At 40.4% G+C, this 14,822-nt stretch overlaps 1 protein-coding gene across 1 annotated transcript; it reads left to right on the forward strand.

Annotated features, from left to right (window-relative positions):
• Positions 1-1,400: 1,400 nt before the first annotated feature.
• Positions 1,401-12,434, forward strand: LOC138591150 (RING finger protein 145). The gene is given in 12 exon segments (XM_069661670.1): positions 1,401-1,662; positions 1,877-2,139; positions 3,860-3,968; positions 4,494-4,585; positions 5,423-5,664; positions 5,866-6,041; positions 6,133-6,273; positions 7,344-7,526; positions 7,643-7,790; positions 8,165-8,521; positions 11,530-12,358; positions 12,361-12,434. Coding segments are annotated over 11 exon segments (2,520 nt in total). The 5' UTR covers positions 1,401-1,662; positions 1,877-1,970.
• The last annotated feature ends 2,388 nt before the right edge of the window (positions 12,435-14,822 follow it).

Here is a 14,822-nt window from a genome sequence, read left to right on the forward strand (position 1 = left end):
AAGACTTAAACAGCTTCATTATACCTTTCAAAATTAAAGAGACAGAGAAAGCTTTATACATTTAAATTCAGTTTAGGTTCAGTGTGACAGGATGAGACAGTGAAACGTCAGGATTAGGCAAGAATGACGTTAAGATCCTGCTCCTTCATATACATAATTTAAATAACATGGAGGCAATAAAACAGAGCGTTAACGTCTCATAATGTTGCACAGAGGAGATGTTTTTTAGTCTGTTAATGTCAGAAGTTATAGCTCTTGTACAAGTCTTGTAAATGATCTGTAAATACTGAAGATGAGGGGAAAGTTTATTTTTTAATAGCATGAATCCTCAGGTTAGGTCATAATAATCTTGATCAACTACAGCAGGTATGGTCAGAAAGGTTTCAATGTTAAAGAGGAGTTAAAATGTGACGTTTAGTTGAGGCTGTTTTTGTGGAATCAAACACATGAGAAACAGACACTTCTGTGGAATACCCACACCCACACAACCAGGAAATGTGCTTTTTTTTATTACTCATCTCTGGTTCTGAGAAATTGCAAAGATAAAGTCACATCTGAACTTTGTAGCCAAATGTCACAATACCCCAAAGAGCCAGTCGTGAGAGAAACTCTGCCCTACAGCTTGTTTATGTCTTTGTTTGAACTGAAATGGTGATCTTCTCTCCGAGACAGCAGCTCTTACAGACAAACACTTACAACATATTTAAATGAGGAAGAATGACTGATGCACATTAAACATCCAGATCCATATTCCACCTATCGATAGACATACAAATTCGTTTTTTCTGTGATGTTACTTTCATCAATTCTTTTTTTTTTTTTTACTTTTTTTTTCACCTTGAAACCCCTGAGAGTTTTCTCTGGACCCAAACCACTTCAAAAGCAAAATATTCTTAGATTAAAAAACATTTTAAAAAATAGTTTTATGGCAGCTTTTTTTAACTTTTTTAGGTAACCTGAACTGACTCAAAGAGCACACCCTTCGTTTGGATCCCAAAGGTAATAGGAATTTTGGTTTTAGGCTTTTTGTTACAGAAAGGGTTTGAAACCATAACCAGATATTCATATATTATCTCTATATGAAGTTATAATTAATTATAGCTGGGGACACCCATAAACCCCCCTAAGAACCCTGGGCCCCCCATAGATGCTTATTTCAGTTTTAATGGCTGTTCATTTGTTATAAATTACATTTCATGATAAAAAAAAAAAGAAAAGCAGCTTATAACGTTAAAGTTCTTAAAAAAGATAGCAGCATAAAATCCATGCGTTTATTTGTAGGAATAGTAGTAGTAGTAGCAACTGTCGTATTCTAACTCTTTACTTTTATTTTGAAATTAAGAATGTCTGAACCTGATTGGTGTATTTCGATATGACGTGTTCAAGGGAAATGGCCACGCAAGCGAGCGGAATCATAACATTGCATTAATAGACTCTTTACTCATCCTCGTATAGTTTAATTTGAGCTATTTAATTTCTCTTTTTCCATGGCGGTTATCAAGAACTATCTTTGACAACTGGAAGTTACTGAAAAAGTGAAATATTTTGCCTGCAGTGCTATGAAAACATGTTGCTGGTCGCTGTGAAAGCTAACAACCACCAGCAGCTGCTAACGCTAGCTAGCAAATGGCTATTCGCCTGTGATGTGAGTTACTGTGCAAAGTAAGTGAGTTAATGTATCTTTACACACTCTTGCATCTCAACAGAATTGAGATTGTGTTATATTATTCTATTATCTTACTTCTGTGCTTCTTTGGTGTTATTTAAAGGCGAATATTTGACGCTAAGACAGCAATTTATAGCGAAATAACGGCCTGGTTGTCGCAGAGGAGTCACTGTGTAGCCTAACTTCAGTGTGTTTTTGTGTGTTTTTCAGATGACAAGAAGACGAGCTAAACAATGAAACGTTAAGTAAACAGCATGTGACACCTAAGCTCTATCTCTGCCTCACCAAAAAGTTGGTTTCAAAGATGCCTCGTCTGGAAGAGTTGGCCAACGTCGCCCTCAGGGTGCCCAGCATACTGGTGCTGGACCTGCTGTATAAATGTGACATTGAAGGTTTAACGGAGCATCTCAAGGCCAAAAATGAGGACCTGCTTTTCAAATACAAATATGTCATCTGGAACATGTACTACCTTGGTAAGTATGCTTGTAATAAAATAATGAAACACACCCATAGGCAACGTTCTGACATAGAGTTAACGCACTTTTCTCTGTTTCATGTTGATATTAATTCTTTCCTTAACATCAGGTATCTGAGATTTTCTATTCATGTCTCGTGTAAGCCTTTGTGTTGGTTCGCCCTCTTTCAAATAGCTGCCAGCTCCAGAGTAAAGACATTAGGTCAGGTTTCACTTTAAGTTTTACTTTCCCATAATTGCCTGTTACAACAAAATTACTTGCATCCTGAAGGAAACAAAAGCAGCATTTGTATGGGCAGATAGACCTAAATTATGAACACATCACAATAATAACTTTGTTAATACAGCATCTTTCAAAACAAATGTACAGAGTATTTTACATAGTAGAGCCAGGTTTAAAACATTTCAGGACTACAACATAAGATAGCCTAATTGGAATAATACCAAAAATCCAAATATAAATATAAGATAAAAACAATAAAACCCATAAGAAGCATTCAATTAAAGCTATTTATAAAAGTTATGTGATTAAAGCTTTTTGTTCTGTTTCTATTTATTTACTTGTCTATTGTTTAGTATTTATGTACAGTGTATGGCCTGCAGCAGTGACTTTTGTTCATGGCTAGAGCTGCAATAATAACTTAATAAATCAAGCTAAGTTTATTTATACAGGGCCTTTAAAAACAACCAGAGTTGACCAAAGTGCTGTACAGGTTTTAAATAAACGACAAAACAAAACAACAGTAAATGACAATGCAAGAAATACAAGGCAATATCATAATATGTGCACAAGTCTAAAAACGGAAAACGGAAGGCTATCCCAAAGCTTTGGCGCCGCCACCGCAAAGGCGCGGCCTCCCTTACCCCCTGGCCTTGATCTTGGAACAGTTTAAAACAATTGCCCTGAGGATCTAAGAGGCCTCGGGGTGGAGTAGGGGCAAAGAAGTTCTGAAATATACGGGGGAGCCAGCCCATGTGTGGCTTTAAAAACGACTGAAAGAACCTTGAAGTCAATCCTGTATTTGACAGGCAGCCAGTGCAGGGATGCTAGTGTCGTTGGACTGCTGTCTCTTTTTCTGATAAAGCGATTACTCAATCCACTGAAAATTGATCAGCAGCAATTTTGATTACTGATGTATCATATTAGTCTTTTCTTTTGTCTCTAAAGTCTCCTGCTTTTATCTGTATTTGTGACTGTAAACTAAATATTTTAAGGCTTAAATCCATGCGCTTCAACATCTTTAACATTATTGATCGCATTCATATTTATTATGTTTTAAAGCTTCATTTACCACTTTTGATTGCTCTGTGAATGTTGTATGTTTGTGTGCTATGTTGTTGGGGTTGTGAACTGATGCTTTTACACAAATGAAGTTCCTAACAGATAAATAAAGTTATTTGAATTCGAGATTATGACGAGTAGATGAACTATTTTCCGATATTTCATTGATAAACAGATCAGTCCTTTAATCCCCAGTACAAGCCCTGTTCATGACCTTACAGACAGTGTAGTTGTGGCGTATATGAAAAGTAGACATTGCCAAAATTATTATAGATCTTAAAAATTGCAGAATACAGCAGATCTAATGACTGTGTATCCTCCCTATGTGCCCTTCTAGTGTCTGTTTGTCTTTTTTCCTTTAAGAAAGTTTCTACAATCTTCACTTTTTGCTACCTGACATGCAGAAAAAATAAGAGCGTTCTCGTTTTCCCTGCAGGTCATCTGATAAACGTGGTGGTCTTGGTTCTGCCGCTGAGACACATTGTGACGCTCTACCTCCACATCCTCGCTGCCATGCTCCTGTACATGGGGCATCAGATTTCCAAGTGAGATGCGCTTCTACTACTGTTACTCCTGCTACGACTGCTGCTTCTACGACTACTACACTTCACTGATTTATTGAACCTGGATCGGTTTTCTTTCCTAACAAAGCTCAGCTGCAGCCACAGCGCCCCTCCCTCTGAGTATCCAGTGTCTTACAGCCTGATGTTTAATTTTAGGATCCTGTATCATGTGCTCAGGCCGCTGTTGCTCAGCTGATTTATTTGTCTTTTTAACATGAGAACAAGCAGCAGATTTATTTAAAGGCTTAAGGCTTGTTAATAAGCAAAGCAGACTTGAGGTACAAATTAAACACATGAATACCCAAATCAAACTAAAAAAATTATTAACAAGTGCATTTTACTGGAGGTGCTCTCAATTAAATATCTACTGTTTTATTGTTCCTTTTATATCTGAGATTGAATAAGGACACGTACTTACTCATAAAAACAAGCTAATGTTTAAAAGGAAATGATAACAACAAAGAGCACACAGTGAACCTGTGTTCTTATTAACTGTTTACTTTACAGGGATTATGTACGAGAGGAGCTGCAGTATGGTTATGAAGGAGCCGTGTACCTCGATTCTCTGGCCTTCAACAGATTCGTCTCTGCGATGACTAGTAAGTCCAGAAGCCAAACCTACAAGTGGACCTTTCAGCTTCTTATTTATAGACTGTTTTTGTTCGACATTTTTCTAAAACACCGTAAAAATATGCTGCAGTGTAGCCCACAGTTTCTCCCTTTTTTTAAAGCTTTAAAAGAAGTATGTGACTCCATCTTGCTACAATATGGCTGCACCTTTCTATCATAAAGGAAACCTTTAGCCCTTTTTCCCACATGCACTCCTGACAATGTCCAGAAATTTCCGAGACAGTCTGCCCCTGAAATCTTCCAATGTTGCTTTTTTACACATGTCCCTCTCAGCAGGAGTAAAAAGTATGCTGCAGTCCCGGCAACTGCCGAACAGCCAGACGCTCCTGAATCTCTTCATCTCCGAATTTGCAGAAATCTTTGCATTTGTCTTGTAAATGCTCCTTCTTTTTCAGCCTCAGATATTTTTAATCATCCTGTTATGTGTCACTCTCCTGGTTTTGCACCAGTCGCATGATGTTAACCTCACACTAACCTGCCCACTCACTCGCGATGAATGTTCCTTTTACCTGCTGCGTTCAAAAATCGGCTCACCCTGACTTCTTGGGGACATTTTACCAGGAGGCTGCCGGGAAACAATCTGCATAGAGTCGTTTGCCTTTTGTCGTTTGGGAAACTTTCAGGAGTGCAGTGCATGTGGGAAAGAGGCTTCTGATTGTTTTCATATTTTGCATCAATGTAAAATTCTTCCTAACATGTTCGTCAGTGATGATAAAGAAGAAGTAGGGGAGTTGTTGGATTCAGAAGAAAAGAAAATGTATTACGCTGAAGGATTCTCACCTGTGTTCTTGTTACCTTCTGTGCAGGTCAGATCATTCTCAGCACGCTGTGTGCCTTCCTGATGAAGACCAGAAAGGTGTGGTTGTTCTCCGCTCACATGCTCCCCCTGCTGGCCAGACTCTGCACTGCTCCTCACGCCACGCTGTTGACTGTCAATACGTTCTCCATGGGACTGACCGGAGCTGGAATCACCGTGTTCCTCCTCTCACATCTCTTCCTGCCATACCGACTCGCAAGGGCTGCTTATTCAGAGCTGCTGCAGCTGGAGGTGCTTTTATTGCCACCATGCATCCTGTTACTCTCAAGAACTCATAGTAGCTTTGGTCCTAAATATTTGACACGAGGGCAGCTTGAATTAGCCGAAGAAAGTAGTGTTTTTTTATTTGTAGTTTTGTTTTAGTTTGAAGACGTGCTGTGTGCTCCCTACCTTTATTTTTTGTGTCCTGTTTTCACACTCCTTGTCTCTCAGGTGATCGAGCTGTACAGACTTCTGGCTGTGGGAATCTCTCTGTGGAACCAGTTTGCCGTCCCAGTGCTCTTCAGTGTCTTCTGGTTTGTTCTGTTCGTCGTCCAGCTGTGCTCGGACGCCATGTCTGCCAACGCCTCAGCAGGCCATCAGGGAATCATGTTCTTCCTGCTCACAAGGTGGGATGTGATTATAAATTCACTGTGTATTGTTTGTTGCTACAACATTACATTTTGTTTATGATTTATGTTTATCTATTGAACCCTGTAGTGTCTCTGAATGTTGTGCCACACCGTACTCTCTCCTGGGTCTGACCTTCGTGGTTTCCTATCTCGCTCTTGGACTGCTCAACCTATGCAAGTTCTACCTGGGAGGTTATGCAGCTGTTCAGAATGAGAACGTCATGCACAGGTGAGTGCAGTTGTCACGTTGGTCCGTTCTCAAACTGGACCCTCCCCACAGTTTGATGTCACACTCACAGCTGAATGGAGCACCCTTCGTTTAGGTGAAGGGATTAAATATAGCTCTGAAACGAACTCTCCTCACCTCGGCGGAGACAGGAACAGTGTGTAACCATGGTTTCACGTCATACAAATAACGAAAGCTACATAAATACCAGTGTGGCAGAGACTTTAAAATCACTCCACATTTTGAGGAACATAAATTTCATCCCGAGCTTCCATGGTGGCCTTTCTTATTTGTAGCCTAAATATATTCTTACGACCGTCCCTGTTAATATAAAACACTTCAAACTTTTCACTTTCTTTATCGTTTCTAGACAGAAAACCCTTGTGAATATAACGTTAACTTTAAGACACTGAAGTCTGTATATTATTTCATGTTTCTTAATTAAAGCAGTTCTTAATTTACGCCTCTCATCTCATGACAAACATAACACTGCGTTGCACCTGGTCAGTAAGTCAGCATCGGCGCAGACTCACCGGCGGAGGGTTTAACAACCAACTCCCACTCCACGCTCAGAGGTGTTGGACAGCGGACCCTCCACGCGAGTGCATAAACGGAGTGGAAGTGCGCAGGGAGAGGGTGCGGGGAGTGGACTGAGAAAGGCCCCTGGTCATTTGATTAATCAAAGGAATAGACACTTGTTACCAGTAACCACTGGGGGGCGCCCAAGTCACTTAGTGGCAGCAGACACTGCCGGTGATTTCCAGGAACAAATTAATTGTTACTGCGTAGAAAACTGTTGATTATTTTATTGATTAATATTTATTTGATTCTAAAAATGAAACAATTTTTTACAATAATCTCAAAGAGGAGTCGTGGTTTTAGTGAAACAGATATAATGTGAGCAAACAAATGTTAAAGAAAGCAAACAATAGTTAAGTACAAACAACAATTAGACTTTTATTGACTCACATGACTAGATTTCTGTTTGTTGTTGTGTATCATGCTTACATATGTTGACTGTACAAGTGCTGCTACTGCTGTGTTCCTGAACTCTGCCTCGTCCTCGTCTTTAGAGGGGTCACCGAAGGCGTCACGCTGCTCCTGCTCGCTCTTCAGACCGGTCTGTTAGACATGCAGGCGCTGCAGCGCACCTTCCTCCTCAGCATCATCCTCTTCATCGTGGTGACTTCAACGCTGCAGTCAATGATTGAAATAACAGATCCAGTGATTCTGGCTCTGGGTGCATCACACAACAGGTAACAGCAACAGCAATGAGTTTTGGTCCTTTTGGCGAAATGAGTTCAACGGTTACACTCTGAAGAGGATTTTTTAATCATTCCTTTCATTTCTGTTTCTTCTGTGCTTCTTGCAGGAGTGTGTGGAAACACTTCCGCGGCCTCAGCATGTGTCTGCTTCTGCTGGTTTTCCCCGTGTTCATGGCTTATAAAATCTCCCAGTTCTTCCACATGGACTTCTGGCTGCTTATACTGGTGTCCAGCTGCATGCTGACTTCCCTTCAGGTATGAGAATCACTTCATGTTTCAACTCTGCGAACTTTCTCTTGCCAAATTCGGATCAGTTGCTCTAAATCCATTGTTTTATTATGTTAAAAATGAGCCTGTGTCAGATTCTCCTGAATGAAAATTTTAAATTAACCAGCAAAACTGGTTTGTGCAGTCATGGAAAATATTGTTTAATTCGGCTGTTTCCTAAAACTTTGACTTTAGCGCCCCACAGTGGTCGTCTCAAAAATGACTCTTTTGGTAGATGCAATGAAGCCACTTAAAACTTATCTCAAGTTGCATAATAAAAACACCTAGTGTACCTGTTTAAAGCAAGGAAGGTTTGCTTTAAAGAAAGTAATAATTTGCAACAACCTCTCCTGTTTGTCCAGGTTACAGGCACCATGCTGATCTACTCCCTCTTCATGGTGGAGCTTTTCCGCAGCGACCCGATCGAGAGCCTGGACGAGGTGATCTACTGGGTGAACGCCGTCAGCCGGGTGCTGGAGTTCGTGGTGGCGCTCTGCGTGGTGGCGTACGGCACCTGGGAGTCTCTGTTCGGGGAGTGGAGCTGGATGGGCGCCTCCGTCATCATCATCCACTCTTACTTCAACGTTTGGCTCCGCGCTCAGTCCGGCTGGAGGAGCTTCCTGCTCAGACAGGAAGCAGCGAAGAAGATCAACTCCCTCCCCAGAGCCACGGAGGAGCAGCTGCAGCAACACAACGACGTCTGCTCCATCTGCTTCCAGGTGGGTCGCCCTGTGCAGCTGCAGGCAAACTACATCACATGCTATTAAATCCAGAGCCACCATTTTTTTTGAAGGGGACATATTTTAGCTCTGCAATCAATTTGCTATTACTCTGATGTGTTCTTGAATCACGTTGGTAAAGTTTGTTTTGTTTTAAACAATGTATACATATTTTTATTTCATTATTTTTCCGAGCTTCTGGTTCCTCCTGAAACGAACAAGCCGTTTGACATTCAAAGGTCAGACCTTAGCCACGATTGGCTGACAGTATTTGGAGTGACCGCGTAGCCCCTCCCTCACGTGTGCGATCCCACGTGGGGGGAGCAGCCGCACTGCACTGTCACTCCAAAGTTGTAGAAAACATGGCTGCTCTAGGATCGGTTATTCGGCCTTATATGTACGAGCCAGAATCACCAGGAGGTATCGGAGTGGTACGTTGAAACTTTGACAACGCCTTGACTACAAGCTAGAGCAAGAAGGCAGCCCGATGTGAATGACGGTGAATGACGATTGGTCGATTTCAGCCAAAGCAAGGTTCTATGTAGAAACCTGCAGCTGTTCTGAACGGCCCGTTTCAGGGGCGACCTTTTTAAAAATGTGATTCTGGAAAAACACAGAATTATGCAGTTTTCACTTGTGAACTATAAACACCCAAACATGTGAAACACATGCAGAATATGAGAATATCCATTCAAAAGATACGGCCCCTTTAAGATCATAGAGCATCTGCACAAAACCACAAAGGGCGGACAGTAAATATGTGTGCAGGAGTTTTAGTGTTCAGGTTTGTAATTACGATAAAATCTGGAATATATGTTACACCGGAAAATAAGACGCAGTTTATTTTAAGGAAAAAAAGGTTTTCTAGAGCCATTTATTAATAAAAAAACGTGTTCTACTACTTTTAATCTCAATGCTATTTAAATTTATTTTAATCTTAAACACACAAATTTCAGCCTACCACCTGTTTTCACCATGTCGAGTTTGCAATCCTGCTTAGCTACCGGTGCTGCAGTTGAGTTCAGCCTACGGTAACGCTGATCGTTGTGAGGACGGCGGCTGCACTGGCCGCCATGACGGCACATGACCATGGTGAAGCTTTAGCTAGATTATAGCGCCATCGTCTGGGTAAAATACCGCAACATACCTCTCTCTGCATTTTATACTGGTATATTGGTCGCACCGGTATATATAGGATGCAGATCAAATGTAATAAAAGTGCCTCTTATACACTGAATTTTACGGTAATTGCCTGTTAGCTTGATTAAAGACCAGTTATAGTGTTATAATTATTTCATCCATGCTGGATTGAATCGTCAGCGCAGTAAATAAAGGAAGAAGTTTGACGTGTATTTATTGAAAGGAACGCCTTTTAAGATGTAGCATTTCTCATTTTTGAGGGGGTCCTATAGACGCAACACATACACACACAGAAACAGCCTTACGTAACAAAAATACACACGTACAGACGTGCTCTTCTACGCCTTCAGGCCTCAGCTGTCGTACTAGAAAAATTGAATTGATAATAAATCATTTTTTTCAGCATAAAGAGCAATGAAAGCAGAGATGCTTCCTCATTACGTTGAAACCACAGCATCAAATGAGACTAACTGCCCTCTAAATGTAAATCGTTTGAACATCATTGTTGTATTTAATTAAACCTAAAACATCATCACAATTTACACAGAAGAATAGAGTTACTTGATATTTGACGGTAATGCCTACATGCACTACATCTCTGTGTGTGTATTGCTTTACAATGTGTGTACCTTTAAGGTATGTACTTCCTGTTTTTCTAGTTTAGTGCCTCCTCTTCTTCTGCTGTTGATTCCCTTTTCTTCGGCCTTCAGCCATAGTTTTTGTTTAAACCTGTTTTCACCTGTCCTTGACAACGATCTCCAGTTTGCTGTTAAAGGAGGCAGCGACAGACAATCTTGATAATATAACACAGAAAGCTTTCAGAGCGTGTGTGAGCCCTGCCGTTGGTGGGTTTAACAGCGTGCAAGTTGCTTTTAAAAAGAAGACGAGGCAAGTTTATTTATATCGCATTACATTACAAAGTGCTTTACACAAGACAACAAAAGCATCACAACAAAGGGCAAAGAAACACGATAAAATAAGACATTAAAAGCAAAGACAAGACGATATTATATTCGACCTTAATGGTGCTTATTGGGAATTATACGTTAAAGCATCACAAAGATGAGCTGAGAGGAAAGAAACCAGTGAAATTAAATGAAGAATAACATATAAGAGATTAATGAATAGATATAAACAGTATATACATTAAAATACCTGTGTACCTTGTGCAAATATTTGTGTCTAGTATAACGGCTCCGGCAGCCATGATGTGTGAACTTTTGCGCGTTCACATGGGACAAGCTAAGTCTGTATTTCACTTACATTTTCAGACATTAATTATACACCAATCAGCCATAACATTATGACTACTGATAGGTTATTTAATAACATTGATTATCTCATTACCATAGCACCTGTCAGTGGGTGGGATATGTACAGCAGCCAGTGAACATTTCGAAGCTGAAGCAGGAAAAATGCGCACGTGCTAAGGACGTGAGGGCCAAATTATGATGTCAGAGCGGCTCCAAACCTGCAGCTCTTGTGGGGTGTTCCCGGTCTGCAGGGGTCAGTACGTACCAAAAGTGGACCAGGGAAGGACAACAGGTGAACCAGCAACAGGGTCATGGGCGGCCAAGGCGAGCCGATGGAGGCTGCCATTCATGTGGATGTTACTTTGACACGTACCACCTACCTAAACACTGTTGCAGGCCAAGTGGTTCAGGAATGGTTTGAGGTACACAACAATGAGTTCAAGGTGTTGACAAAGACCGTCTGCGTTATGATTACAAATGACTAGAGCTCCTCTGGTAATGCTAGTCCAGAGGGAATAGAGCTCTCCTGTATCAAAGATACAGAGGTTTCTATTTCTTGTGCTACCTCAGGAAGCAAAATACCGGTGTAGTAAAATGTGTGTCCTCTTCTTGCAGGAAATGAGCTCTGCTGTCATCACATACTGCGGACATTTCTTTCATGGCAACTGCCTCCGCAAGTGGCTGTATGTGCAGGAGACCTGCCCCATGTGCCACCAAACGGTCCGACCGAACCCGTCGGGTCAGAGCCCGGCTTCAGACGACGCTCCTGCAGCTCCAACTCAGAGTGACACAGGGCCAGATCCGGCTGCACCAGAGGGAGATCAGAACCAGGACGAGGGCACAGAGACACTGAGTGAAGATTTAACTCCTGATCCTGTCGAGGAGGAGGAGGAGCAGGAAATCTTTGAGGATGGAGATTGTGGGACAGAAGATAAAGACGAACCAGCTGAGCCTCTCAGAGAAGCTGTGCAAGGTCTGCGTTTCAGCTCAAGTGGAGACTTTGTTGGATTTGTCAGCCCAGCGTCAAACTCTTCTTCAGGGGGTAATTCTTGCTCCGATTTCCCGTTAAGTAAAACTTCTCCTTCTGACATGCACAAAAAAGGTGAGGAGAGGAGTGGAACGGACTTCCCACCGCCCCTCACTGCTAATGCTGTAAATGAGCACACAGCTGAGGGGCAATGTGACTCTAACGGAGCAACATTTGAAGATACTTTAAGTCCTAGAGTGCCACAAAACAATGAAGGAAATGGGACACATGAATCATGGAACAACATTGAAATAAATGATACAGATCTTGAGGCATCTGGAATAAGCCTCCTTGATAGCCAGCCGTCTGTCAAATCACGTAAAGTAAACTCAGGACTCTTAGATTGCCCTGAGGATCCACTAAGTCATAATAGTAGCAGCTCAGAGAGGCTGAAATTATCCCCCCAAAGACCACCTGACTGTCCTCCTGCACAAGCACAGACCACAGTGACTGACTGCCCTGCATCAGTGCCTTGAAGGTTGATTCTCCATAATGGAGAGTTAAACACATTTGCCTTCTCTATGTGAACTAATAGGAAACTGTATCTTTAACCAGACAGTGTAACGAATGTGCTTCAGATAACATGGACTGAATATAGAGACTTAATCATGCTGGGTTAAAGTGACGCCCTTTATTGTAAAACTGTAAAAACAAATATGTAAAAAGAATCTGAGAAATCGTGTTACTACAGAACAAATATCTTAAATTACCAAATTCAAGCAGGTTACAAGTAAAATGTTTACTTAGAGAAATTAAATGTAATTTAATCCACTATTATTTAATGTTTTCAGTGTCCTGTTAGTCCTCATGTGTTGCATTTTTGTGAAAGCAGCGTGGCAAAAGGAAAAGCTTCAGCAGTTGTAAATCATGATTCAATCTTTTGTACTCCGTCTCCCAGTATTAAATTACTGCTGTGAACATGTACTCCTTTTTTTTTGTACTGTAGTTTCTATATTAATTAAAGGTAATAAAATCATGGCAGGTGCACAGTGAGGGGGGCTTTGTGTGCCGGATTTATGAAGCCTAAACAGAGCAGTACTTCTGTAGCCTGAAGCCGAGAGAGTCCAGGTTAGATTCTTCTTTTTTTTTTTTTTAAAGATTATTTTTTTGGCTTTTTTTGCCTTTATTCATAGGATAGCTGAAGACAGACAGGAGGTGTGGGGAGCAGAGAGTGGGGGATGACATGCACCAAATGGATCGGCAGACCGGGAGTCGAACCTGCGATCAGTGCGACAAGGACGGTAGCCTCTATACATGTGGCGCCTGCTCTACCAACCGAGCCAAACCAGCGCCCCCCAGGTTAGATTCTTTTAGCTGATATGTTGACGCTGAGATAATGATGTGTTATAGTCAGCTGATTAAATTCACAATCATCATCTTATTAAATGCTAAAAATAGTTTTTTAAAATATATTTTAGTTGACCAACTCTTTTCAAAACGACGCTTGTGTTAGTGGGCCAAACTTTTGAATTAATATCTTTCTGGGTGTTATTTTTGTTGAAGGCGCTTTCTTTTAAAAACTCGTTTTAGATTCAAATCTTGACACGTGACTTTCCTCAAACATGATTTAAGTTCTGTAAAACAAAGACAATTTCTTCTTCAAACCATTTTAATTAGGCTGAAACTGACATATTTAAAATACATAATGATAATATGACCCATATTATAACCAGACTACGGAAGCCCTAAGTGGACGCATCCATGCATTTTATTTACTGTTTTCTCGTGATAACGAGTTAATTTCCGGTTGTTTTCTCGAGATCTCAACTATTTATCTTGTTATCTCAAGATAAAGCTGCACCACCGTAACATCAGATCATCATAACTTGTATCCTCAGAGTTGCAAAAGCACAAAACAAACTTACCTCATTAGTGTGTGCAATGGCAGCATGGCCGGTCCTGGTCTGTAATATCACAGTGACCAGCTTGTTACTTTGTTTTCTAGATCGACAGAAAATGAAACCGTTATCATGAGAAAACCAGCTTTGTTATGTCGAGAAAACAACCAGAAATTATTCGTTATCACGTGAAAACTGAGTAAATGTATCTTTGCATGTCCTCTTGGGGCTCCCGTACCAGACTATTAACTCCCATTTCTCTCCTTTGTGTATACCTGTGCTTGGATCTTCAGTGGATAAAAACTTTATTAAATCTAAATTTATTTAGAAGCATGCATCCTGCAAGCCAGTATCTGAAATGATATAATGAAATAAAACCCCTCTGCTACTTTGATGTAGGTCGATATCCGATATATTGATATTTTCAATCTCACTCTGTTTATTGGCTTGCTCTTGCTGCAGCTGCCTGTATTTTTTTTTTTCATTTTTCTGGACTTGATGGTAAAATTTCAAGTCTCTCTTAAAGTTTAAAGAACTTATTATTTTGCCAACTCTGATTGAAATGGCTCAAGCGCACAGTAAGTTTGAGCATTATTAAAGCATCATTCTATCGGCCTATCTTATCAACAAAAATGTAATTTGGTGTCAATTCTTTGTTTTAATTTTAAAGCCTTTATCAGATAAAGTAGCAATATTATTGTGTATCCCATCTTTTATTGTTTACTGAGGGGTACCAATGTTCATGTATGACATATTAGAGTATTAGAGGGAAATAAATAAATCTGAATCAGAATCAGGTTTATTGCCAAGTAGGTCTGCACATGAAAGGAATTTGTCTAGGTGCAAAAGAATGAACATAAAAATAGAATAAAAATATACAAAGCCAGTAAACAGTATTTCTATTGTAGAAGAGATTTAATAAAACATAAAATAAACCATAAAAATGTAAAGAACTATATTGTATTAAAAAATATGTACAATAAGTGTACATTATGCCTATAATAAAAACAATTTTCTGTGAGCTTTAAAAGTCATCGTACAAC

The sequence above is a fragment of the Semicossyphus pulcher genome, unplaced genomic scaffold (assembly GCF_022749685.1).
Source record: "Semicossyphus pulcher isolate SPU_LCO1_2020_fin unplaced genomic scaffold, fSemPul1.0.p SCAF_14, whole genome shotgun sequence".
NCBI lineage: Eukaryota > Metazoa > Chordata > Actinopteri > Labriformes > Labridae > Semicossyphus > Semicossyphus pulcher.